The 25621-nt window shown below is 57.1% G+C and overlaps 2 protein-coding genes across 5 annotated transcripts in view; one reads left to right on the plus strand and one right to left on the minus strand.

The window, feature by feature from the left end:
- LOC103816687 (proline-, glutamic acid- and leucine-rich protein 1-like) lies at positions 1-7871 on the plus strand. 3 transcript variants are annotated; one of them, XM_030227718.2, is made up of 15 exons: positions 1-92; positions 725-854; positions 1100-1224; positions 1777-1867; positions 2409-2488; positions 2684-2728; positions 3266-3300; positions 3686-3849; positions 4053-4161; positions 4283-4363; positions 4780-4911; positions 5442-5540; positions 5780-6495; positions 7023-7096; positions 7271-7871. In XM_030227718.2, exons 1-15 carry the CDS (start codon positions 34-36, stop codon positions 7329-7331), a joined length of 2001 nt encoding a protein of 666 aa, XP_030083578.2. In that variant the 5' UTR covers positions 1-33; the 3' UTR covers positions 7332-7871. The 3 variants fall into 3 exon arrangements, with proteins under 3 accessions (XP_030083578.2, XP_050834916.1, XP_050834917.1); XM_050978959.1 differs by having other exon boundaries at positions 4056-4161; XM_050978960.1 differs by lacking the exon at positions 4780-4911.
- Positions 7353-25621, minus strand: part of CARMIL2 (capping protein regulator and myosin 1 linker 2) — a 23605-nt gene continuing 5336 nt past the window's right edge. The window contains exons 9-40 of one of the 2 annotated variants that reach the window (XM_050978957.1): positions 24723-24798; positions 24558-24646; positions 24116-24210; positions 23868-23954; positions 23572-23681; positions 23120-23197; positions 22915-22991; positions 22682-22786; positions 22388-22457; positions 22148-22229; positions 21027-21123; positions 20721-20778; positions 20039-20211; positions 19315-19383; positions 18580-18673; positions 18416-18511; positions 17677-17805; positions 16652-16765; positions 16366-16541; positions 15788-15875; positions 15232-15348; positions 14684-14750; positions 13362-13633; positions 11694-11797; positions 10885-11290; positions 10497-10616; positions 10153-10189; positions 9906-9974; positions 9309-9602; positions 9023-9130; positions 8682-8792; positions 7353-8595 (exon numbers count right to left, since the gene is read on the minus strand). In XM_050978957.1, the coding sequence (XP_050834914.1) occupies positions 8420-8595; positions 8682-8792; positions 9023-9130; positions 9309-9602; positions 9906-9974; positions 10153-10189; positions 10497-10616; positions 10885-11290; positions 11694-11797; positions 13362-13633; positions 14684-14750; positions 15232-15348; positions 15788-15875; positions 16366-16541; positions 16652-16765; positions 17677-17805; positions 18416-18511; positions 18580-18673; positions 19315-19383; positions 20039-20211; positions 20721-20778; positions 21027-21123; positions 22148-22229; positions 22388-22457; positions 22682-22786; positions 22915-22991; positions 23120-23197; positions 23572-23681; positions 23868-23954; positions 24116-24210; positions 24558-24646; positions 24723-24798 (3844 nt within the window). In that variant the 3' untranslated portion in view covers positions 7353-8419. The remainder of the gene's footprint in view (positions 8596-8681; positions 8793-9022; positions 9131-9308; positions 9603-9905; positions 9975-10152; positions 10190-10496; positions 10617-10884; positions 11291-11693; positions 11798-13361; positions 13634-14683; positions 14751-15231; positions 15349-15787; positions 15876-16365; positions 16542-16651; positions 16766-17676; positions 17806-18415; positions 18512-18579; positions 18674-19314; positions 19384-20038; positions 20212-20720; positions 20779-21026; positions 21124-22147; positions 22230-22387; positions 22458-22681; positions 22787-22914; positions 22992-23119; positions 23198-23571; positions 23682-23867; positions 23955-24115; positions 24211-24557; positions 24647-24722; positions 24799-25621) is intronic. The other variant, XM_050978958.1, reaches the window with a different exon arrangement.

Here is a 25621-nt window from a genome sequence, read left to right on the forward strand (position 1 = left end):
CGGGCTCCGCTTCCTGTTCCGGGCCGCGCGGCCATGGCGGCGGCGGCCGCTCCGCCCGGCGGGGCGAGCCCGGGGCTGGCGGCGGGGGAGCGGTGAGGGGGGCCGGGAGGGGGGTCAGCCCTGCCTGCCCTGAGCCCCCGCCTGGCCCCAACCTCGCGTGGCCCAGACCCGCCTGCCCTCAGCCCCGCCTTGCCCTCATCCCCTGCCTGTTCTCCCTTGTCTGTCCTCAGCCCCGCCTGCCCTCATCCCCTGCCTGTCCTCAGCCCCGCCTGCCCTCATCCCCTGCCTGTCATCCCTTGTCTGTTTTCATCCCCTGCCTGTCCCCAGCCCCTACCTGTCCCCAGTTCTTCTCCCTTTCACAGTTCAGACAGTTATAGTTAAGACTTGGTCCCAGGAGAATAGTTATTGGGTGATAATAAACAATATGGAAAGAGGTAGAAATAAATGTCTTCTCCTGTGTGGGAGGCTTGAAGAAGGCCAGACACACTCCAGAGCTGTGAGTGTCCCCCTGCTCTTTCTGAGCAGGATGCAGCAGGACCTGTGTGCCCCCAGCAGCGTGGTTTCCTCAGCACAAAGCCCTTAGGCTTGTTTCTTGTAGAGAAGTGGGTGCACTTGGGTGGATTTGAGCAATCTTCTGGGTTTGGGGCTGTGCTTGGAATGCAAAACCCTTCCCAGGGTCATGGAGCACTGTTTATGGCTTGGTGTCTTGTCTCTTCTCATGTAGTCTTGTGTGTGTGGACAAAAATGTGGCTTCTCCCAAGCTCTACGTCCTGGAGCCATGGATTGCTGACCTCTTGGTGAATTACGAGCAAGTGGACGAGCATGAGAATTTCCTGGCTGGGCAGGTGGTGCGGGTAGGTACCCAGAGGGACTGTCCCAAAGTGCTCCAACAGCCTTTGAAATCAATTCTGGGAAGTGCGCAGCGGTTCCCAGTTTGGTGGCTGTGGATGTGCAGCCCTTCCTCCTCAATGTCTCTGATTTTAAATTTTTTTTTTGAGGAGGAAAGCTTGTTGTCATGACCACCTTCCTGTGAAACTTGTTCCAGGTCTATGAATAAGAGCTCTTTTTTTTAAAATTCCCTTCTCCAATCTCCTGACAGGTCTTGAGTGACTGCAGTGCAGCTGGCCAGCCTGGGCTCCTCCAGGACGCTGTGGTGCAGGTCTCTGACGGATCCTGCTACATCCGTGTGGTCATTACAGCCGAGGCTCTGCAGGCAGAGGAAAAGTGGGTTCCACCATGGCTGGGACAGCAGTTCTGCCCCAGCTGGGAGCAGCTGGGCTCCTGCCTGCTCTTGTTTCAGGTTGTGTTAAGCTAAAACAACCTCAGGGTGGGAAGTTGGTGTAAAAGAGCTGCTAAGAGAAGAAACCTTGAATGCCCTTGCTCCAGTGTCTGCTGGTTGGGATGGGCAGGGATCCATTGCAGAAGGTGTGATGCCATTAGAAAAGACTGTAGAGCCCTTGGGTTTTGTGGAAGGAGCCAGATCATTAACCATGGTAGCCTGGGTTGCTCCTTTGGTGCTTTCCTCCATTTCCCCATTTGGACACCTTTAAACTGTTGGGGTGCTGATAGCAGAGAGCCAAGGATAAGCAACAGGAAGAAGCTGATCTTAGGCAGGAGTTACCAAGGAATAAGGAGCCCTTGGTGCCTGCTGCTCATGCTGAGACATGTTCCAGAATGCCCCAGTGTGGTTGGCAGAGCTCTTGCAGGAGCCCCACTGTGTGTCAGGGGGATTCCAGCTCTGTTCTTCAAGGCACTTGTGCTCTGCTCCTTTTCCAGCGCCCACCTGCAGCTCAGGCTTTCCAGCCTTAATTGCAGAATTATCGTCCTGCAGAAGTACACGGTGTGTTTTCAGGACGAGGCCAGGCTGGTAAGTGCTCTGAGGAGTGGAAGCAGCCTGTTCCTTTACTTTGCTGTGCTTCCTGTGCTCTTGCCTGCTTTCAGCTGCTCCCAGGAGCTGAAGGCAGGTGATGGGTGGCCTTTCATTTCCATCTGCAGCTCCTGTGGGATCTGTGGCAGCTGACCTGGACAGGGATGAGCCCTCACTGGGGTTGGGGTGCATCTTTCCCAGGGTCACCTGGCTGTCTCCTCTGCCTGTTGGACAGCTGCAGATGGCCTGCATGGGCTGGTGGCAGAGCAGCCCACTGTCCCCTTGCAGTGGTTCAGAGGTGTCCCCACAGACTCCCCTGGGCTGCCCCACCCTGGCGTGTGGCTCTTCCAGAGACCTCAGCTGACACAGGAAGACACAGACTCCTGTTTGGAGGGGGCTTGTCCTTTTTGAGGGGACCTTCTCTTAGACTGGAGGGTTGGTGGCAGAGCTGGGGTGGCTGTGGGAGTGCTGGCTGTCCCCAGTGAAGGCAGGAGCAGTGGTGGGACTCAGAGGTGCCTTACAGGCTCTGTCCTCCCCACAGGAGGACTGCGAGTTTTACCTCACGGCCCAGCAGTTCATCGTGCTGCCCATGCAGAGACAGAGGATGGAATCATCTGATGGGTATGGCCCATGGGATGGGGGGCTGGGGGCTGTGCTCTGGGGGACTTCATCTTCCCCACAGCAGCACTGACCCTGGGAGCCCTCATGTGATCTGCTTGTGGCAACCCCTTTTGAAGGAGAGGTTGTCTCCAAGGCGAGGAAGAAGGGAGATAGGGATTTGGGGGGAATCAGTAACCGGCTTCTCTCTTGCTGCAGGAACCAGGACCCCTCTGTATTGAAGAAGATAAAGGAGCTCTGGCTGTGAGTATGGGTGTGAGGGATCTATCCAGATGTGTGCAGCCTCAGACTGGGGTTAGAGCAGGCTGGCAAGGGCTGGCACAGGTTATGGCAGCTCCTGGTTAACCTGTGTGACTCCTTGCCCTGGAATGTGACAGCGTTGAATAGACCATGAAAAATGAAATTGTGGTGTCACATTGCCAGACTCTTCCTCTGAGCTAGGAGGAAACACCTGTGGGGAGCTTGGTCCTGCCAATGGTGGGCAGCACAGCTGCGTGGGTGAGACCTGCACAGCTCATTCTTCATCCTTGGAGATCCCATACTGGAGATGCTCAGGGCCTTCAATCAGTCCATCTCCAGGGGTGAGATATCTATACCTGGATATCTTCCTGATATCTATACCTGGCATACTGAGCATGTGGCCAGTGGCCAGATCAGCACCCAGTGGGGGATCACTACTTTCACAAGCTGCTTCTTCCAATCCAGGGTGCTTGATCTGTGACCAAGAGCTGCGTATGTCCCAGCCCTAACCTGGTTTTGTCTTCTCCTTGGTCATTACAGGAGGAATCTTGCTGTGAGGAATGCTCCCAGCTCAGGTAAAGGGTTGTGGGGGGCATGCAATGCTCTGACTGCCTGGGGAGGCCCTTGCTTTCCTCAGCTTGGTCCACGTTAGGCAGAGGTAGCACAAACCTGGTCAGATCTCACAAGCATATATTGCTAAGCCCAAAGCAGGAAGAGATAATGCTGACAGCTAAAGCAGAGTGGGACATTAAATGCCTGTGCTCCTGCTCCTGGTCTGGGATTTGTGAAGAAAAGAAAGATAGTTTCTAGAAGCAAAGGAAATGCAGAATTGTGGGTGTTCCCACAGGTTTCAGTGTCATGACAGTCACCAAGTCATGCAGCAGGGTAAAAGTGTTTGCAAGTAAGGCTTGCCTGAGTTCAGCTGTCTCCTCCACTGCTGTCTGTGTATTCTTGCTCCAGAGCCTTCTGTCTCTCAGCTGATTGATGCCATAGGACAGAACCAGCTGGAGATTTTGAAGGAAAATGCTGAGGAATGCTTGGATTTATGGAAATCAAAGGAGAAGCCAGTGACGGTGGAGGATGAGGTTCCCATCACCCAGTGGGAGGCAGAGCGCAAGAAGGAGGTCAGTCTGTCTGCTGGGACCAACTGGGACAGGGCTGTGACATCTTGGGGTGCTCTGGTGGGTGGGGGAAGGAAGGGAAAGGACAGTGGGCAGAGCTGGAGGTTTGCTGGGGAGGGAGATGGTGTTGGGTTGGCAGGTACAGGTAGACTCCTGCATCTGGAGAGGGACTGCCCAGCAAATCCTTGTCACGTGTCTCATTTCAGCAGGGTGAGGACGTTTTCATGGTCCCAGTCAGTGCCCTGGTAATCCCTCCTGAGGAGGAGGAGGCAGTTGTTTGTGATTCTTCTGAGGCAGTGTCTGCAGGGTACACAGGTAGGCAGTGCAGCACCCAGGCATGTGAAATTAGGGGCTGCCCAGGGTGGGGAGAAGAATTCCCTTGCTCTGGGTGTACCTCATGCTGGCGATATGACCAACAGTGCCCCTTTCATTGCAGATACAAGCCAAGTAGCTCCTGGAAAGAGTAGTGATGACAGGACAGTACCAGGAGACCTGAGTGTTGTATCTCAAATCAGCTGTGAGTAGCAGAATCTGCAGATCCTGAAAGGATCCACTTTTCTGTGTTGGAGGGGACCTTAAAGAAAGTATCTAGACCCAGTCCCTGCCATGAGAAGGGACACATTGCATTAGACCAGGTTGCTCCAAGCCCTGTCCAGCTTAGCCTTGAACACCTTCCAGGGCTGGGGCAGCCACATCTTCACTGGGCAACCTGTGCCAGGGTCTCCCCACTCTCACAGGGAAGAATTTCTTAAAAATATCTAATCTAAGCCTGCCCTGTGTCAGTGTGAAGCCATTCCCCTTTGTTCTGCCACTCCATGGCCTTGTCAAAAGTCTTTCTCCAGCCCTCTTGGAGCCTCTTTAGATACTGGAAGGTTCTTGAAGGTCTCCTTAGAGCTTTCAGTTCTCCAAGCTGAATAACCCCAACTCTCTCAGCCTGTCTCCATAGCAGCGGTGCTCCAGCCCTTGGATCATCCTCATGGCCTCCTATGAACACTCCAGATCCCATCCAGCCTTTAGTTTCCTCTACAGTTGGCTCAGCCCATCTCCTTGGATTGAGTGGAGGAGGTACTGGTGCGGCCAGGTCTTTGGGAGACCTTGAGCAGGCAGGGGATGGTCCCAATCCTTGAGCTTCTTGAAGCTGCAGCTTTGGTTGATTGTGCTGGGAGCACAAGAAGTCATTTTGATGCCATCACGGAGCATGAGTCTCCTGCCCTGGTGTGGGCTCCTCTCTGGCTCAGCACCACGATGGGTTTGTGTCACCTTACTTGGCTTGGTGTCACCAAGCTTTGCTGCAGAATTACCTGTGGAAGCTCCATGTGGAGGAGGAGCTGAAGGGAAGAACTGTCCTGGGCAGTGCAGGGTGTAGGAGAAGGCCTTCTTCATACCTGCTTGCTCTCTGGGCAGTGTCTGCCTCTCCACTGCCTGCTTTGTGAGATCTTGGAAAGGGTCTCACTGGAACACGCCACATTTTGGGCTGGAAAGGGCTGCAGAGCTCCCCTCAAGAGCTGTCTCTGAGGCCTTGTGCACAGGGGATCCACAGGGAATGGGCAGCTGCTTTCTTTGCCAAAATCTACGCTCTGGCTTCTTCATTGCAGGTGCTGTATCACCAACCTTGTCAGATAGCCTGGAGGGATCCCTGGACAACCCCTGGAACAGGATGCCCTCATTGTCTTTGACCCCCAGCTCTTCAGATGGTGAGTCCCCATGTCCCAGGGCATCCAGCCTGCCTTCCTGGCAGGAGACAGCTCCTCTCTTCTCAATGGGTGTAGCTCACCCTGGATGTTGGCTTGATTTCCTCTGGCCATAAGACAGTGCTGTGGTGTTCACACAGCCTGGACCTGCATCCTTCCAGCCCTGACACTCTTCCTGTGTGCCAGGGCAGGTCCCACCACCAGCCCTCTGCTCAAATTGATGGTGCTTTTCCTCTTACTAGAGAAGACCTTTCAATCTGACCCTCCCCTGAAGACCCAGAAAGATGTGGCTGCTGACAGCAACACCACTGACTTGTTGGAATTGTGTAGCCAGAGCTCTCCCGAGGGCTCACCCCAGGGAGATCCAGCACAGCCCTCCTCTCCCTCCCTGCTCTGCTGCTACAGCAATCCCAGTCTGGCAGAGATCAGCACCAGTGAGGCAGCATCAGCTGCAGAGGCAGCCTGGGATGCCCTGTATGCTGATCAAAGCCTGCAGGGATCCAGGGGCTCTCAGCCCACCCTGCCCACTCTTTCTCCAGTTTTCTCAGTCTTGCCCAGCAGTAGCTTGCAATTGCCATCTAGCAGGATTCCTCACAGGGAGCAGGCCTGCTCCAGTGGCACAGCTTCCTCTACAGAAGCGTTGAAGCCTGGACTGGCTCACGCCAGGACAAAGGGAGGAGAGACTGTGGGTGCCAAGAGGAAGCTGGTGGAGGAAGATGAGCAGGCCCCCAGTGAGCAGCAGCATCTCCCAGGCACCTCGAAGTGCAGGGGGAGAGGCACACACAAGAGTTTGGTGCTCAAGAGCTCAGAGGGTGCAAAGAAGAGCAGAAAGGAGACAGGACCGGAGCATAGAAAGGAGCTTGAGGAGGAAGAGGAAGAGGAGAAGGAGGAAGAGCAAGCATCCCCTGCAAGAGCTGGGCCCAGCTCCAGGCCGGAGCAGTGCAGCGCTCCGGAGCCGGTAAATACAAAGCAGCTGGTGAGGTCCCCTGAGGGCTGGGGGTGCCTGGGGAAGACTCTCTGTGCCCACAGCACTGGTGTTCATCCCCAGGATCTTTCCTCATCAGGCTGGTGGGGATGGGAAGTTGAATGCAGGTATCAGTGTAGATGGTGGAGGATCTGGGCACCCAGAGGGAATCATGTAATCACTTAGGCTGGAAAAGAACTCCTGACTTGGAAGTCTAACCATTCCCAAGCACTGCCAAGCCCACCACTGAACCATAGCCCCCGCTGCCATATCCACAGGTCTTTAAATCCTTCCAGGGATGGTGAAGATGTGGTTGAGCCTGAGTTAAACAGTTGGGTAGGAACAAACAATTGCTGGAACATCTGAGCTATCTGGGTAAAAGAAGATCAGAAGAACAGAAGGAGAGGCACCTCAATCCTAGGTGTTTTCCTGGGGTTATTGGACTCTCAGGCTGTATGGGGCTGCACTCTGGGTGCTGTGGCTAGAGCAGACCCATCTCACCTTCCCCTTTGCTTTTGTAGTTCGTGGAGAGACCACCCCAGTACCAGTACGAGGCACCGAGCCCCGAGCTCTGCCAGCAGGTACAATCTATCAGGTCAGTGCCATATTAGCCATAGATTTGTGGCTGTCCCTTGTTCCTGCAGTGGGACTCACATACCTATAGTGAGCCCCCAACCTCTGCCCTACCCCTTGTCACCAGCTGCTGCCCCAGTGGTATGTCTACAGCTGGGTTTCTTCTCACCCTGGCTCTTCCTGTCTGGTTTCTCAGGATCTCAAAGGCAATGCTGAAGTGGGCATGCTGGATGCTGACTGAGGAGGAGGACTCCTGAGCCCAGCCCATCTCTCATTCCTTTGTTTCTTCAGTGGGTCTGTCAGAACACTGGAAAGAGTGGTTGGGGGAGGGATGTGGAGATACCAGAAGCTCTGAGCCCCAGGAGACTGCTGAGTGGGCTGGCCTGGCTGCAGAAACCCTGGTTCCAGGGGTACTGGCATATTACCTGTTGAAAGCCAATACCCTCAGTGCCAAGAGGGGAGAAAAGCATTCATTCAGGCATGCCTATATGTGAGCCAGCATCCCTCTCCCACCTCTTCATCCTTTTCAAATGCCTTGTCCCAGCAGGTGGGGACAAGAGGTGACCCAGTGCCACCATAGCAGCAATGGCAGAGGCCATACAAGCTGATCCTGCTCCAAGGGTACCCCAGGAGCTTGGATGGTTTATTGAATAAGTTTAGGTAGGGTCCTGCACTGTTTATTACAAAAAATATCCCGCAGGGTTATGCTGTAGAAATTAAAAATTGTATATTTTTTAAATACACAGCTCTTGTATTTAAAAAAAAAAGAAAGAAAAAAAGAAAAAAAACAAAACAAGCATCTTGCTTTGTCGTAAACATCCATGTAAGGAATGCGTTTGGTCCGGAGCAGAGGGCAACACAGGAGAAAGCCACTAGGGTGTCAGGATCACGCTGGTGCCGTCAGGGAGCTGCGGGATGGAGCTGCGTGCTGAAAGGCGCTGGGTCGTGGTCCTGCTGATGGAAGCCTGCGTCTGGCGGGGGCTGGAGAGAGCGGTACCCCATGGGGTCAGTAGCTGGAGTGGTGAAAGTGCCTTGGGAACGCTTCCTAAAAATAGCTGGCTGCCTAAAATCACCAGCTCCCCCTCTGCAGCCCACAGTGATAGAGGGCACTGGGGACTGCAACGCCACTGGATGCATCCTGCAGGCTCTGACAGTCCCTGGGCATCTGGGCAATGCTGGTGGCCCGGCTGTCCCCATGGCGAAAATTGGGCAATGCCATCGTTGGCACATCCACGCCAGCCTGGTGCCCTGTCTATCTTCTCTGCACCCCAGCTGCCAAGCACCCCGGCACGGCGCACTTGCTTGCAGGGTTTTATTGGGAGCAGCGTGGTGACATGCAGGGGCTTCACTGTCCCAGGGCCGGCTCCTCCTGGCCCGGCACTGGGCGTCTTTGGTCTACGGCAGCTGAGTCTTGTGCATTCCCAACAGTTTGTGCCAGGGCTTGCGGCTGCTCGCCCTCAGTGCCTGTGCCAGCCTGCGGCTCCTCCAGCCCGGCACGGGGCCAGTCCTGCAGTGTGGCACCTACAGAGGTCACAGATGCCAGGGTAAGCATGGGGGGGACTCTTGGTACCCCAACAGCTGCTTTAGCAGGGAGGGGAACATCTCACCTTCAGCATCCGAGGTTGGTCCAGGCTCACCCTCCATCTCTGAGAGGGACTCGTGCTTGGTCCTGTGCCTGAGCACAGGCGAACGCCGCAGGCGCAGGGGAACGGTGCCTACTGGGGGAAACACAACCCAGCCCCGTGTTAGGGTGGGGCACGGTGACCTGCCTCCTGCTGGAACTGATCCCAATGCTGAATTCCCCTCCGGAGCTTCCCAGTTTGGCAGTGTCATTGTCTATCACCCACCAGCTGGGAGAGGCCGCACCAGCACACATGTGGAACACCACCACCCACCTCTGTTAGTGTTAGGTGCAAGGTCTTGGGGTCTCACTTCACACCCAACTTACTTCCCAGTTCCACCGGGCACTCGGGCTCCCTGAGCTGCTCCTCATGGACGGACAGTGCTCGGCGGCTGGGCCCCCATGGTGCTGCTAGCCGTGCCATCAGCCGGTTGTCTGTGTAAGCAATGGGGAGGTACCATTGGAGGACAGCCCACAGCACCCCATTTGGCAGGCCCCATCAGCACCCAGCACCCACCATGTGCCTGGCTCCCTGCTGCCCTCCATTCCCAAGGACTCCAAGAACAGACCAGCAGAGGAATGAGGCACGCATGGGCACCTCGTGCATCCCTACCTTCAGTACTGGGTGGTGTGGGCAGGGTGCCAGCACCCACCTCCCCACCCTGGCTGACCCTCCGTGGCAGTGCCACCGGCACGTTCCTGCCCAGCCGTGGCAGGCTGCTGCTCCAGCCTTCCCGGCCCCCGGGCTCTGGCAGCCCGCTGGGCTCTGCTAGGGTGAGGGAGCGCTGGGGCTGGTCGGAGCTGGTGGCTGGTGGCTCAGTGGGCAGCTGCCTTCCCAGGGCTTTCCAGGCTGGCCGGGGCTCGGTGCTGGGCTCTGTCCTGGCGGCTGGGCTGCGGAAGGGTGCGTCTGTGGGGCAGGCAGGATGGAGCTGTGGGCGTCCAGAAGTGACAGCCCCAGGGATGGTTCTTGGTGCTGGGAACCAGCCTGCAGTCAGCCCAGGAACTGGGCGGTGGGCTGGTGTCCATCTGCCAACACCAGGGATGGGCACCCATGGGTGTAGGGGCACCTTCCAGAGGATGGAATTCTGCCCACGTGCCTGTGCCCACCAGTCCCTGTTGGCTCCAGTCCCCATGCTTGATGCTAGGAGAGGGGATGAAGCCCTGTGCCCCAGGGGCTGGTGTGACCCCCCAGCATGCACTGGTGACCCACCTGTGGACACAGAGTGTGTGCGGGCCTTCAGGGATGGGGGTGAGTCCGCAGAGCTGTCTACGATGTCCCCTGCAAGCACAAGCCACCAGCCAGCAGCAGTGAGCTGGGGTCTGCCCAGTGCCACCAGCACCCAACAAGGGAAAGATGTAGTGGGACCCACAGCTGGGAGTCCAAGGGGGCCTGCCCATGGCCACCCATGGGTGCCCAGCTGGGTGGGGGTCAGGGTGGGGAAGGAGCAGCCCCTCACCATCTGAGCCAGCTTTCTTGATCTCGCTGTCTTTGCTCTGCAAGGGGGAAAAACTGGTAAGGGGGGTATCAGGGAGGCAGTGCCCACAGACACAATGGGTGCAGAGGGCAGAGTGCTGCTGCCAGGCTCTGATGTGGGCGCATGCGAGGAAAGGAGGGACAGACTGACAGACATCATGCAATGTATAGGAATTCACCCCTTGCAGAGGGCAGAGGCTATGGGCAGTGGCAGCACAGAGCTGGGTGCTGCCATTCCCAGTGGGGAGATGTCCCCACTTGAAGGACCACCATCTCCTACCACCCTGGATGGGCAGGGTTCATCCCAAAAATGGAACCAGTCCCCACCTGCTGCTTCTTGCTCTCGGCAGCCGGGCCCTTGGTGACGCCGATGCGATGGAGCATGACCTGCATGCGCTGCTCGAAGGAGCTGGACAACTCTCCCTCGCTTTTCTCCAGGTGCCTCTTCTGCAGGAGAGACACAACGCTGCCAGGAACACGGACCTACCACAGAACCTCTGGCACCCACACTCCTGCCTGCAGAGCACCCACATTCCCAACCCCAGCCATGCTGCCCGGAGATGGTGACATGGACATGACCCAGTGGGGATATCTCCAGCCATCACTCCAGTGTCCCCACATCCCCTGGTAACCCCACCGGTGTCCATGGATGGGAGCAGCACCCACCAGATGGGCTGAACAGTGGTGGTGGCTTGGTGGCTGTGACAGTGCTTACCTTGTCATGTCTGACCCCCAGAGCATCCTCGTCCTCCCCAGACAGCAAGATGAGTGACTGGGATTTGCCCTCCCGAGAGTACTTGGGCCGGATCCTCCGGGCAGAGTCGGGAGTCTGGCAGTGCTCAGGCTCTGCAGGCGGCTCAGCAGAGAGCCCCCCCTCCTCCGATTTACTCAGGGCCTTCCCTGACTCGCCTGCCTTGCTGGGGGCTCGTAAAATGTCACTGAGCATCAAGCGCCTGCTCCTAGGGGCAGTGGGACCACCCTCGGGCTCCTTCTCACACCTTGAGCCCCGGCTGGATTTGGGTTTCTTGAAGGCAAAAAAATTCCCAATTTTCTTCTTGAGGGTGCGGGAACCAGAGGGAGCCAGAGGGGCTGATCCCGGGCATGTCTCCGGAGTCGTGGGGCTAGGGAGAGATGAAGCATAGGAAAAGGTGAGCTCCAGACTGCCAAGAGCTAGGGGATCAGGTTTTTTTAGCCTGTCCACCCTCAAGTGATGGATCCAGAGCCTGGACACTCCACCTGAGATGGCAGTGTCCTGGCAAGGGCACCCATTCCCAGCATGGTTCCCTTGGGTACTGCCTCATTGCCTCCCCACTGTGGAACAGACTCCATGGTCACATCCAGCACACCATGGCTGCCATTCCATTCCTCCTCCCCCAGCCTTGCTCTTGGCAATATCCCTGGGTGTGCTGCTTTCCCCAGCATCCCTTTTGCACTGGGACCAGCACCATTTGCAGGGAGGCTGCTGGAATCTGGGGATGGGTGTGTGCTGGGCAGGTGAGGGGCCCTGAGCACCCCCAGGCTTACGGCAGTGTTTCTGTGATGAGCCTCTTGGCAAAGAAGTCTTCCAGCCCCTCGTCCACGCGGGTGATGCTTCTGTCCTCGCTGTTCTCACAGGCCACGGGCTGCACCTGTGAGGGACAGCTGCTGTCAGCCCAGCACAGGGCAAATGTGTCCCCGGGCATGAAGGTGTGTCTGTGACCTACCCCTGGGCATGAACAAGTGGGTGCCCCTGCAGGATGGGTGCTGGTGCCCTCCATCTTGTACCCAGCATTAAAGCCAAACCATGGTGTTATCAGCTGCATCCCAGCTCTAATCCTGCTCCCTCCCTTGAGCACTGGGAGATCCAGGCAGCCCCAGGCTCCTTCCAACCCCTTGCCCAGCACAGGGGTTGGCTGAGGTATGGCACTTGTACTGTGGGAGAAGCCTTTGGCAGGGATGCCTCCTCCATCTGAGCTGCAAAAAAGGGACCCCTCTGCTGCTGGTAGGTGATAGAGCAGGTGACCTGCAAGGACCCACATCTGCATCCTTTAGGTATTCCAAGTCCAAACTTGGAGTGCCACCACAGCCTGCCTGAGAGCCACCTGCTCCATCCCTGTAACAAAGTGATCCGCACCATAGCCAAGCCTTCCTTCATGGCACCTTCCTCTCCCTGGCATGTGCCACTGCATCGGTGCCATCCTATCGATGAGAAAGAGGTGCTTCCCCATCGGTGGCATTTCAATCCATAATGACTTTTCATTACAGCTGGATTGATGCTCCTCAGAAGCCGTTCCAGCCATCTGAGATCTGCTCCCCTTGTCATATCACATCCATCAAACCCTGTCCTTGCTCAAATCTTGGTCCATCCTGGGTGCCAGGCATACCTGTCCCACGGCAGGGTGATGGTCCCCTGGCCCTGCCAACCTCCAGAACCCACCCTGCCTGTGGGACACAGCTCCTGCCTCCCCTCCGGCCCCGTGCCAGCCCTGATCCCACCACAATCCAAGGGCAAGCATCACCACAGCCCTGCAAACCAGGGCTTTCCAGCAAGTGAAAGGATGCAGCTGCATCACGGTGGCATGGGGATGAGGTGATGCCAGCAGGATCCAGCCCAGGGGCAGTGATGGAGCTGTACTTGCCACTGACTGCACCCAAAAGTTACTTTTCCTTTGGGAAGGGGGGTGCAAAGGCAGGCTCCCCATCCAGTCGCCTGTTGGAGGGGGGGAGCACAACCCACCTCATCACGGCTGGCAGAGCCCCACCAGCATCACCGGGAGCCGTGGTGGCCACCAGTGCTTCAGGGATGATGGATTTTGGATAAGGGGGAGCAAATGGAGCTCAGGAGGGAGGCAGCTGGAGCCATTGCCAAACACATCGCCGGCCCTCTGCACCCAAACTCTGCAGGGTTTTTTCATTCCTCTCCTGGCTCCCACCGCTCAGCATCTCCCAGTGGGGAGCAGGAAAGAGGATGGATGATTCCCCTCGCCCCCCCCCCCCAGCCCCCCTGCCCATCCTTTCAGGCTGCCCCCCGAGGAGGAGGAGGCTCCGGCAGCAGCTGAAATGCAGAATAATAAACCCACCGCGTCTTTGCGCATCTTATTTTCCTGCCTTGCAACAAATACTGACCGCAATAATTCACCCAAGCAGAAAAAAAAAGGGAAAACCACCCCGAATACACCCCACCTCCCTTGCCAGCCGTGCCCCCTCCCTTACATTCGGCTTGCTGGGCGGCTGCTTGTGCCTGCGGTTGGGCCGGGGCCTGGCTTTGGTGCAATGCTCCAGCTTCTCGCCGGCGGTCGGCAGGTCCATAAGGAATCCGGTGGCGGTGGCAGGCTGCGTGGCGGGGAGCGAGCCGCTCGCAGGCTCAGCATCCTTTGTGGAGGCAGGGCGTGCCGGCGGCGCGGCGGGGCTGAGTGACGGCGGCGCCCGGTGAGCTCGGAGCCCGCTGGCGTCTCGACCCGCTGCCGGCTCCAGCTCCGAGACACCTACGAAAGGCGAGAGGGTCCCTGTTGACACCCGCCCTCTCCAGGCCTCCCCATCATCATCATCATCACCATCAGCATCATCATCACCGACGCCGTCACCTTCGCCCACGCGCGGAGGGTCAGCGAGCGGGGCACGGGCTCCGCCGCGGGGCGGGAGCGCGGCCGTGCCCGTCGGGAGCGTGCGTGGCGGCTTTGCGGCGCAGCCTGGGATGGAGCCCGCCACCGCCGCCGGAGGTTTGCGTGACGGGGATGATGCTGTGGGGGGAGTGTGGGGGGATGCTCAGGCAGGGGCCAAGCCGAGCCGAGCCCCGCAGCCAGCCCTGAGAACTGCAGCAGGCAGCAGTGGAACGGCACAAACTCTGCCAGCAGTGAGCAGCACTCACAAACAAACCCGTTTTGTTCTGCAGGTAGTTCCTCACCCCCCCCCATGTACCCTGTGGATGGGTGGCAAGGTGCTGCGGGGCTCAGGGATCCCCTGGGGACACAAGGGTGCTGGAGTTTGCACTGGGATCCACTGGGATCCAATGGGATCCACTTCAGCCAAAGCAGAGTGACCCACCAGCTGCTCCTTGTCTGTGCCCCCCCTTGAGATTCATTCCCCTCCCAGGCTGGTGGGGACAACACCAGCAGCAAGGGAAACCCATGGGACACATCTTCTCCCCGAGGGTGGTGGGTGAGTGGGTGATGCCTATGTTCAGGGTGGCCGTGGGAGATACCATGGCTCCCACAATGACAAACAAACTGCCTACCCCTGGCTGGCTCTGTGAGGAGGGAGTTCAGGACATTTACTCTACTCCCTAAGGGCACTGAGCTAGCTGGAGCCCAAAACCAGCACAAGAGCAAGGTCAAGGTGAACTTCCCCCATAGACCCCACCATGGCACTGGGAGAGGCTCTCTGAAGGGTCCAGACCCTGCTGCCCTCAGCCCATGACTCTGGGGGGCTCAGACCATGAGGCTCCCCCGTTGCTGCTGTGAGCCCCCGCCCCTGCTATGCCCTGTGGAGGCAGCACGGCACCCACAGCACAGGGACAGCTCCCACAGTGACCTTACTTCTCACAGTTGGTGTGGGTCGAATGCTCCTGAAATGCTTGTTTCTCCTCCGCAGGGCCATCTTGTACTGCAGGGAGAGAGGGATGGTGGCAGCTCTGGCATGGGCAGGCTGGCTGTGCCAAGACGCATCCCATGGCAGCCAGAGCCTGCCAGGCTTCGCCCAGCGATGGGTGCAACCCCTCCATCATCCCTAGGCTCCTAGGGCTGCACCCCTTCATCTTATCCCAGCTCCAAAACCACCCACGGTGCTGGATTGGATACTTCCCCATCCAGAACCATGCGCTACACTGGATCCCAGGTCCCAAAGCAGCAACAGCAGGACAAGGTACAAGCAGCCAGGCCACCACAAGGACACGTTCCGGTGCCAGCAGTACGGGCCTGGCAGGCTGACGGTCCCATTTCCCAGCACTAATTGCCTCAGCATGGCCCGGGGGGAGCTAGGGGTGCGTGCACCCGGAGAGGCTGTGGCTAAGCCCGGCATCATCCGGTAAGGCGGATAAAGGGTGGCTGTACCACAGGCATCACGCGGCGGCGGCTCCGGTCCCTACCTCCTCTGCAGCCAGGTCCAGAGGATTCCTGCCCCTCGCCAGTGCTGTGGCATCGTCCTCAGCCGACTCCGGCAGCAGCACCAGGAGGTCGAGCCCCTGCTTGGAGAGGCTCTCTGCCTAAAACCATTAGGAAGCGCTTAAATTATCCCAGGGGCTGAAGTGTGCTGGGCTGCCCTGTGTGCTGTGCGCTGCTCTGCTCCCTACCCACGGCTGGGATTTGTGAGCGGATTTAGGCCTGATTAGCCGGAGTCCAGCCCAGCGCAGCTGCCCTGCTGCAGGAGTGGCCGATGCCCGGCGTCACCCCAGCACCCCCCAGCACATGGCAGCAATGCTGGGACTTTGCTCAGGGTGTTAATATTGCTGTGACCACACTGAGAGAGGATTACCTGGGAGGAAAACCAGCCTGGGTGGGAATTGTCCTGCTTCCCAGGCTGCAAATCCATGGTCACAGCATTGGTGTCCAGGCACCTGGACAATGCTGGGGTATCCAGACCCCTATCCTGCATCCCAGCCCCACATCCCCATCCTGCAGGCGCTGGCAGCCCCCAGTACTCACCAGTTTGCACTGGGCGATGGTCAGGTCTCCCAGCACAGCATCCACGATGCAGTCGGCTACAGCAGCTGTGACGGACAGCTTGATCTCACTGGGAACAGAAAGAGGGTGCTCAGGGCCAGCACTCACCAACCCTGCAAGCCATGGGGCCATATCCCCATGGAGGGCTTTGCTGAGGAGATGGATGCTTGGCTGTGGCACACAGCAGGGCTCCCAGGACATGCCCGTGTGCTACAGCTTGCTGGGTCTGTTCTGCCAGAGCAGGAAGGGGAATAGGCATTGGCTGGGATGGGGAATGCCAAATTCACCCATTGTTGATGGTCAGGGCCAGCCAAGGGGGTGTGCCTGCATGAACATCATCACCCCACAGGTTTCTCCAGCACCCTAGGGACTCATCCAAAGTGGATCCAAGCAGGAAGCAAAGCTACTGCTTTGCTGGGAAAACCCAGCAGCAGGACCCAGCACACCTCTACCATAATGTGGGGAGAGGAGAAGTTGCTAAAGAGGCCCCAGAACGTTCCTCTGGCCCCAGAGGTCAGTGCCAGTGACTGAGTAAGAAGGAAGAACAGCACATCACCCACTTCAGCTTGCTGAAGACATCGGTGACCATCTGGTCCAGGACAGCACTGAGGCTGAGCTGGTCCTGGAGGCAGATCCTCTCTGACATGGCATTGACCAGCTGATCCCTGACCCCGCTCTTCTGCACCACAGCTGGGCACAGGCTGTGGGCCGTGTCCAGCACCGCCTGCATGATTGCCTGAAGTTTGGGCAGGAAAGGAAGGTTTCAGTTTCTTTTTCATCAGGATTCACATGGTTTTCTGTAGACACCAACCCCATTAACATCCTGTGCTGCCCATGGGTGCTCACCTGTATTTCCCGGCTGCAGGTCTGTGACGCTTCCTCTGTGAGACACTCCAGCTTGTGCTGCAGCTTGCCATTCTGGTAAGGAGTGTTTCCAGCCTCATACAAGAGGGGCAGGATCTGACATGGGAAGAGAGATGGTGTGGATCATCCTGTGTCACCTCATCTTCTCTTCCCATACTTCCATGCACAGCCTGCACCCGTGGCTCTCCCATGGAAGGGCAACACACCTGCATTGGCTGGGGAGACCCAGTGATCTTTTGGCTTTGCTGGGTCAGGTTTGGGCATCCTTGTCCCTCAGTTTCTCCCTGCCATCCACTGACTCTCCTTCCCCTCTTGCACCCCACTACACTGCTTCCTGGATCAGGGAGACCCTTAACCAATCCTTTCGCACCTTCCCAACATCAGTACTGTCTTCTTAAATCTTGTCTCTGCCAGATTAAGTAATCAGGGGGGTACCAGGGAGGTGGGGAAAAGGGGAATGGAGGTGGTTTGAAGAGAAGCAGAGAACAAAGACCAGGAGGATCAAACCAGGCCTGACAGAGCCAGGAGCTGCCAAGCCAACATGATGGATTTTGTCATGGGCTGATGGAGCATTCTCATTGCTGGAGTGGGACGAAGGTGCCCCAGAGAGGGACCCCTCAGGGATTCAGGGAGGTTTCTCACCAATGTGGGCATCTGTGGGTTGCAGGGTGTTCTCAAAGCTGGAGCACCCATCTCTCCCGAGGAGGGATATGTGAGCATGGGATGCCAGAGGAAGAAGGGTTGTAACCCTGTGGGAGATGTGCACACAGCTGTGTGTCTCTGGGGCAAGGGTACTAAGAACATTTTGATCTTTTTTCTAGAAGGGAATTCAGAAATTCTCAGCTGTTCTTTAATTCTTGCAAGTGCTCAGTGGTGCGTGTCTGTTGCATCGATGTTCTGGAATTCCCTGACTGCTGGTTAATGATGTCATTAATTAATCAATGCCCTGCTTCGATCCCGAATGGATGCTGGGTGAGCTGTGGGGGTTTCCCACACTGTGCACTCACACTGACGGAGAGGTTGGCATTCCTGATGGCCTCCTCAGCACAGAGGATGTCTGTCTCCACCTCCCTGCCCGTGCAGGTGCTGAGGATGTCGACGTGCTTCTGCACACTCAGGCAGATCTCATTCACCATCTGGAGCACAGAGAGGCTGTGTCATGTGCCAGCATTGGGGCAGCACTGCCAGTTCCCTCCCTTGCTGTGACTTTCACAGAGAAGAGTGTGCTCAGAGGGGGCACAGGCAGGTTACAGCCTCCCTGCCTAATAACCAGGGACGCACACGGCAGGGATGTGCTGGCAAGAGTGCCCAGGGGGCAGGAACACACTGCACAGGTTAGCGTAGCAGCAAGTTATCTCAGCAGTGCATATGCATGAGATGCATGGATGCAACCAGCAGGGTTCCAGGAGATCTGCTTTCCATCCACCCCCACCCTCGCCACAGAACCATGACATGGTTTGGGTTGGAAGAGATCTTAAAGGTTCTCCTATTCCAGCCCTCCTGCCATGGTCAGGGACACCTTCCACCAGACCAGGTTGCTCCAAGCCCACCCTGGGCTTGAACACTTCCAGATATTTGGCATCCACAAATTTCTCCGAGCAACAGCTCCATGCCTCCAATCTGCTCTGCCTTCCACTTAGAAAAGGTTAAAAGGGTGTTTTGTTGCTTGCAAGAGCTCACATGAGCAAGCCAGGGTGGTTTGGGGCAGGGGAGGAGCAGCCCCATGCAGTAATTTGTCCATCAAACCTGTTCAGAAGAGGTGGTGAGGATGCCCTGCTGCAGCCGGAAGGTCTGTGCCGGCAGCGTTTGCCGCAGCTGGTTTCTCGTCAGGCAGGACTGGAGCTGCAAAGGAAGAGGCCATGAGCAGTGATGGTGGCACCTGGCCCTGGGTTCCAGCCCACTTCCCCCACCTTGTGCACGGCCTCCTCCGTCCTCTCCGGGTGGCTGCGGTAGGCCTGCGCCACGTCGCTCATCGGCAGCGGCATCGACTTGAGCGTGTAATTCCTGTGAGGCAGAGTGGGGTCAGCAGGTGCTGCTGCACCCCGGGCTCATCCCCCCTGCTCCTGTCCTCATGGACATGACACCCACTCAGAGCCCACCCAACAGCAGCCTGGATGTTGTGCTGAGGTCCAGCCCTGGAGATAGGGATGGCCAAACTCTGGCCCTCGGCAGACCCTGATGGGGTGGCAGTGACCATGTGCCCAGGCTCTCCATGCACCCCTCTTTCTTCAGACCTCTGGAGATCTGCACAGCCAAACACCAGACAGGGTGGTGGGTGTGTTCAACAGGGGAACAAACTACCCATCTGTCACAGGCAGGGAGGAGAGGAGCATCACATCAGCAGCACCAGCAGATCACCCCGTGCTAACTGGGGGCACTGTGGCACAGCTCCATGACACCATGCTGGTTGGGATGCAGAGCCCAGGGGAGTCCCTGAGGTTGGTAATGGGGGTGTCATCACCAAATGGGTGCCAGGTTGCTTTCCTAGCTGCAAGGCCAGAGATGTGGACCAGCTCCCTTGGGATGAGTATGAAACTGTGTTATGGCCAGGAGAAAAAAGGCCCTGGGGACAGTGACATGTTGGTGACAGTGGCTCATTTGCATGGCAGTAACAAGCCAGGAGGACCAAGAGGCTCATTCCTTACCTCTCCAAAGCTTGAGCCACCTCTAGGAGCCCATGGGCAGTTGTGTTGTTCCTGTCCCAAACCACAGTCCTGCAAAAAGAAGGACCTGGGTGAGCCCTGCCCACACCCACACTACCCTGAGGTGGATGCTAGCAAGAGTCAGCCCAAGGCTGACCCCAGGCATCAGAGAGCCTCAAAGTGGGGTTAAAAATTACAATTTTCAGTATTCAGAACATAAACTTGGACTTTGCAAGGAGCTATAAGTTAGGTGGGTGCCTGGAGGAGTGAAGGGCTGGGAGGACACATTCAGGCACCATCCTGCAGGCAGGGACAGATGTCTCCAGAGGAACAGCCCTGGCTGAACAGCGTTCCCTGTCCTCTGCAGACACCCCTGCTTTGGTTTTGTGTACACAATGTGGTCAACAATGGTGTTTTAGAAACTAATGGCAGAGCATAAGGCGAGGGCAGTGACCACAAAGGTTTGTCTGCAGCATGCTGAGCTGGGCAGGAGCCTGGAAAAGAGTGGCAAGCACCAGGGCAGGGATGGATCTGCTTTTTGTCCTTCACATGTCCCCTGCCAGCACTGCCAGATGACTGCCATGGGTGCAAAATGCAGTCATAGCACCCAACCTTGTACCAGGAGTGTTCCATGGCCATCGGGAGCTGTGACAAACTCCTCTGATGGCATCAGCATCACAACCATCACATCAGGGCCAGCCACAGAGTGTTACAGAGCTGCTGCTACCTGAGCTTGGTGTTGATCTGCAGGGCCTTGGCGAGCATCTTGGCCCCCGTGTCCCCCATGGAGTTGCCACTGATGTCCAGGGACACGAGGCTGGTGTTACTGCCCAGGGCACTCAGCAGAACGTTGGTTCCCAGCTTGAGGCGCGATTCAGCCACAGACAGTGACTGGAGAGGCTAGAAAAGGGACAAGGAGGGGGACAGGTGGCCAGGACAAGGTGCATGTCACCCTTCAGACACAGCCTCCACCCCTGTGCAGCAGCCTCCGGGCTGGTGCTGGTTTTGGAGAGAACAAATGATACTGAACCCTGAGAAACAGAAGGGCAGTGACTGCTTAGACAGGCTGGATTTAGCTCAGATGCCCAGCAGGCAGTGAGGAGAAAGGAGAGGTTTTTTGGGAAAGCTGTGCTGAATGCAGGTTACATTAAGTCTCCTCCATGACTTTAACCAGATACAGGCTTCAATTTTCCCAGATTTCCCACTTCTCTGTCTGAGGTTCTGTTTCAGACTGAGGAAAAATAAAAGCAGAAGGACTTGAATGGCAGTGGGAGAGAGGGAGGATTGTTCCCAGCCTGTGCAGGAGGGGTCTGGATGGCAGCACTACATGGAGACTGCACAGTGGTGGCTGAGGGTGACCAGGAGCATGGATGGGATGGTTCTGGTGGCTGAGGGCAAGCTGGACTTACACAATCCTCCTCCTGGGTGAGCTGGACAATGCGGTGCAAGACATCCAACAGACCTTCCCTGCAGGAGAGGTGTGTGTGCGAGGGGGTTACTTGTGCATGCCACAGAGGGAGGGCTCTGTCCTCCCTCCCACTCTTGCCAGGGCTATGATCCATCTCTGGCTCTGCACCAGGTGCTGGCAGTGGTGACCCTCCCTGGATGGGCAGGCAATTCCTACCAGCCCATGGGCTTTTGATGGGGAGGGAGAGTCAAGGTGGGTGCACCATTCCAGGATGGCTCCAAGCCAATCCAAGCTCCTTTGCACTCACTTGGATTTGATGCTGAAGTTTTTCCCCAGGGAGACATGCCTGATGGATTTGCTCCTGCCAATGGAGAGCACCAGGGTCACCATGTCGGGGTCAAAGCCTGCAGGAGAGGGAGACACCCCAAGATGCTCCAACAAATCCATGGAGGTGGCACCAAGGTGGTCCCTCACAGGAGACCTGCAGAGCCACCAAGCTGCCACAGTGGGATGCTGGAGATGCCCAGGGAGGCTCCTGGCTTTCCCAAGGAGACTGAGGACTTGTGAAGAGCTGAGGTCCCTGAGAAATGACCTCCAGGAAGGAGCAGCCACTGTGGGCACTCCTGATATGGGGTTGCCAAGGCTGTGCTGAGCCATGGGGCACTGAGGGAGCTGGAGATGGAACTTGCTCTCTGCCATTCCTCAGGGATGTGCCCCCCACCACCCACCCACCACCCTGGACACCATGGGGGGAGGGCAGCTTTCAGGCAGCTGCCCACACTCCCATCCTCTTGGCTCCCAGGGAAAATCCAGCAGAGCTACGAGCAGGGATCTGATCACCCAGCAGCTCAACCAGCCAAGGGCACAAGGCACCAACACCCACCCATAGACTGCTCCTCCTGCACAGAGGTGCTCTACTGGGAGAGCCAAAAATAGAAGCATATTTTGGCAAAGGTTGACTGAAAATTTTGGGTGAGAGCATGAGCTTCTGGAGCATTGGTGTCCTGAAGGACTTCAAACCACATCTCACAGCTCTCTAGAGCCATTTGGTTACTGAAGAGTTGCATGGTCTGGTGTGAGATTTTAGCAAGGCTGTTTAGAAGTTTAGGTGAAATTAACAACTGGCAGAGGTGATGTTTGTGATGATTAGGATCACAAGGCCACAGCAGGACAAGGCTGGCAGCAGAAAGGTGGGAAGAGTTTCTGCACAAAAAACCCTTTCAGTGCTCCAAACCCTGAACCAGTGACAGGAGACCACCTCAGATTCAGTGACCTGAAGAGGACTGCATCAAGAAAGATGCAAAATGAGAAATTCTGGCAAGTCTTGCGGAAGGAGGGCATAAAGAAATCACCTCACTCCCTGTGCTGGGACTTGAAAATCCAGGAGATACAGGAGATCTTTTCCCAGGCCGGGAAAAAGCAACCTACCATTGTCAGACAGGTCCAGGTGACTGATGGAGCTGGCATCAGGGATGAGGTCCTGGATGACTTGGGCCCCCGCTGATCTCAGCTTGGAAGAAACAGCAAGACATCAGTACAAGGGGAGGCAGCGAGCCCTGCAAACGAGATCCTTCTGTCGGGGAGGTCAGACAGGGCATGGACCCTCCCACACTGCCACAGTGGGACCCCCGGCCAGAGGGGTTCTGCCCATGGCTGCTGAGCCCTCACCTCACAGCTGCTGAGATCCAGGTGCAGGTCACTGATGTGACTGTTTTCTGCCAGGCCTTGCAGCAACGCCCTGGAAAAGTCACCAAACCCCCATCAGTGCAAGAAATGGGGGCACCAGCACCTGCCATGGGGCACCCCCAACAGTGCAGGCAGTGGGAATGGGATGCTGGAGAAGAGCATCCTTCCCAGAGCTCTGCCTCTCACAGCCTGTTCCCTCCATCCTCCCCCCCAGCCCTGACCAAGGTCTCCCCAGGCTGTGCTCACCCCAAATCCATTCCCGCAGCCCAGGCGCACCTTACGGCATCGGCTGGCAGCCTGGTACCTGCCAGGGAGACATGTCTGAGGGAGCAGGCCTGGCTGAAAAACTCCTTCATGTCAGGGGAGACGGTTTTCACCTTCCTGAAAAGGATGGGCACAACATGGCAACAACGGTAACCCAGCACCAGCCACACCCCTGGGTACCACACCTCCCTGGGTACCACACCTCCCTGGGTACCCCACCCCCCTCACACCATCCCCAGGCTTACTTGTGGGAGTACACGTTTTTGGAGAGATCCAGGTGGATGAGGCTGGTGTGGGATCCGTGGACCAGGGCTCCAAAGAGCTGCCAGGGTGGGGATGTGAGCCGTGTAGAGGAGGAGCCAGGGTCCTCCTCTGCAGCCCCTCACAGTTCAGGGATGGAGGGGGGCTGTGGGCTGGGCTTACTGCCAGGAGCCCCTGCATGGTACTCACAGCATCCAAAGGACAGTCTGTGCCAGCCAGGCTAAGGTGGGAGAGCGAGTGGCAATGCTGGAGGAGGCTCTGCAGGTTCTGTGAGCAGAGGGGGCTCAGCAGCTTTGCCCCTGAGTCCCACCCCCCACCCTGCAGCCCTGGAATCCCAGTTCCAGCCTGACTCCTCCCTCCTGCTGAGCACAGGGGTGATCCTGTGCACAGGAGCCCACTGTCTCATGGGCTACATCCCAGCTCCAGATGGCATCTGCCACATTCCCACAAGGAGATGCAGGGGAATGTCCCCACGGTGTCCCCAGCTGCTCCCAGGCATGCACAGGGTGCTGCAGCCATGACTTCCCCATCCCTGGGGTGCTGCAGGGCAGGGCACAGACCAGAGGAGCCCAAAGCTGTCCAAACCAGACTGGGAACAGAGTCTGAGTGTCACCCCACCCCATCACAGCATGGATACTCACACTGATGTCATCCCCAGCCAGGGTGCCCGGGTTTCCAGAGAGGTCCAGGTGCCGGAGGGAGAATCCAGTGGCTTTGTTATCTCTGAGGGCCTTGCATAACGTGCTCATCCCTGCTCAGAGAGACGTGCATGGCTACAGGCTCCCTGCACTGGGGAGAGCCGGGGAGCAGAGCAAGGGAACTTCCATCCAGCTGGGGCAGCAGGACATCCCATCCATGGAGGTGCCCTTTCCAGGCTGTCCCTGCAGCCCCTCCATCACTCTTTTAGTGGAGTGGGGCAAGGGCATCTGGGCTCTACCTTTGGCTGTGAGCATTGTCCTGGCCAAGCTGAGGCTCTGCAGACCCTTGGAACTCTTCTCCACGTGCTGGCTGAAGGCAGAGACCCCTGATGAGAGCAGAGAGCTCTGAACAGCTGTGCCAGCACAGCTGGGTGTCCATCCCACCCTGAGCTGCAGCCTCCAGGACAGGAGACAGCTGCTGGTGGGATCTGGAGTTGAACATCAGTTTTTGTGAGTGTAAACTCATTCCAGCCCAGAATTTGAGTACCTCTATCTTCCAGCTGGTTGCCAGAGAGGTTGATGGTGTGCAGGACCGAGTTGGGATGGCTGCTGAGTGCCTGGGCCATCCTCTGCACAAAGTCACTGTGGGGAGAAGGGTCACCCATCTGAGCAATGCCTGGACACCTCCAGGAAAGACAGCCACCAGTCCTGTAGTCTTACAGGGACATGCCAGCAGCTCCTGCCTGTGTGGCAGACCTGGCTCCTCTGAGCAGCCAGAAGGAAGCAGAGCATCTCCGGGGGTGGGTGATATTCACTTCCAGGCTATGGGAGTCTCTGCTCCCAGTGAGCTTCCCAGTTTGGAGGGGATGGAGCCACCAACCCTCTGGCACAAGGGTCCATGGATGGACCTCCCTGTTCCATGTACTGAGGGAAGAAGCACCAGGCTGCCAAGATCCTGCTCATCATTGCCTTGCAACACCTTCACTTACGCTTTCAAGCCACTGTTTTCCAGCACCAGCTCCTCCAGTGTCACTGACTTGCTGAGCATGTAGAGCAGCTGCTCTGAAATCTCCTGATTCTGGCAGGGAAGAAGAAAGCCTTTCTGGGAACCTGGCCACCTCTGGTGCACCCAGAGCCACAGCACTGGCACTCACCAGCCTGAAATCCTTGCAGGAGAGCTTGGTGAACCACAGGTTGAAGGACAAGGCAGCAACACTCAGCGCCACATCCCTGCAGGGTGACAGGGAGGAGGGAGTCAAGGGCCAGGTTGAGCCAAGGCTAATCCCAAATGGATGACTCAAAACACCCAACTGGGGTGTGTACCAAGACATCCAGCCCCAGGGTGCCCCAAGATTGCTGGAGTGCCCCAAGACACCCAGGATGCCAGAACACACCCATCCCATCCAAACCCGAGGTGCTCCAACTGACCCAACCCTGGGATGCTCCAGGACACCCAACTTCAGTGTGCTCCAGCACAACACTCAACAGAACAGGACTGGGGATTGTGGGTTTAAAGCAACCCACAGGTACAGATCATCTTCCCCAGGTTATTTCCTTGGGGAAAATAAAATGAATGAAAATATTTGCATGCTTCTATCTAAACCTCTGGGTTTTAAATTCTTTTTTAACTCTGAGCCCTCATGTGAGCAACACCACAGGTTTTGTTGAGTGGAAACAAGTTTCTTTTTTACTTCCTCATCCAAAGAAATCTCTAAAACGGTCTCCTTTTTCACCAGCTGAACACAGATCCTCTGTTCCCCAAAGCACTCAACCCAGAACTTTGACTTGCTGTGGCCCAGCCTGGCAGCTGCTTCCCCTGAGAGCTGAGCCCTTGCTCTGCCTTTCTAGGGATGGAGACGTGGCTGAGCCCCACAGGGAAAACTCCAGGCACAGCTGGAGCTCACAGCCCCACTATGAGGTTATAATCAGGTGATAACAGGGTGATAACAGATATCTGGGGGGGCTGGTGGGGAGCAGTGCAAGTTTCAGGGTGGCAAGCTGCACCAGCTGCTTTGCATAGGGAAACACCTGACAGCCACGAGCTGCAAGAAGA

The sequence above is a fragment of the Serinus canaria genome, chromosome 11 (genome assembly GCF_022539315.1).
Source record: "Serinus canaria isolate serCan28SL12 chromosome 11, serCan2020, whole genome shotgun sequence".
Classification (NCBI taxonomy): Eukaryota; Metazoa; Chordata; class Aves; order Passeriformes; family Fringillidae; genus Serinus; species Serinus canaria.

What these genes read in the sequence shown, in the direction of transcription:
- LOC103816687 (XM_030227718.2), top strand. Translation starts at nt 34, where the DNA reads ATGGCGGCGGCGGCCGCTCCGCCCGGCGGGGCGAGCCCGGGGCTGGCG. An exon ending in TGGCTGGGCAGGTGGTGCGG is followed by an intron (nt 855 to 1,099) that starts GTAGGTACCCAG and finishes ATCTCCTGACAG; the next exon opens with GTCTTGAGTGACTGCAGTGC. An exon ending in AGGATGGAATCATCTGATGG is followed by an intron (nt 2,489 to 2,683) that starts GTATGGCCCATG and finishes CTCTTGCTGCAG; the next exon opens with GAACCAGGACCCCTCTGTAT.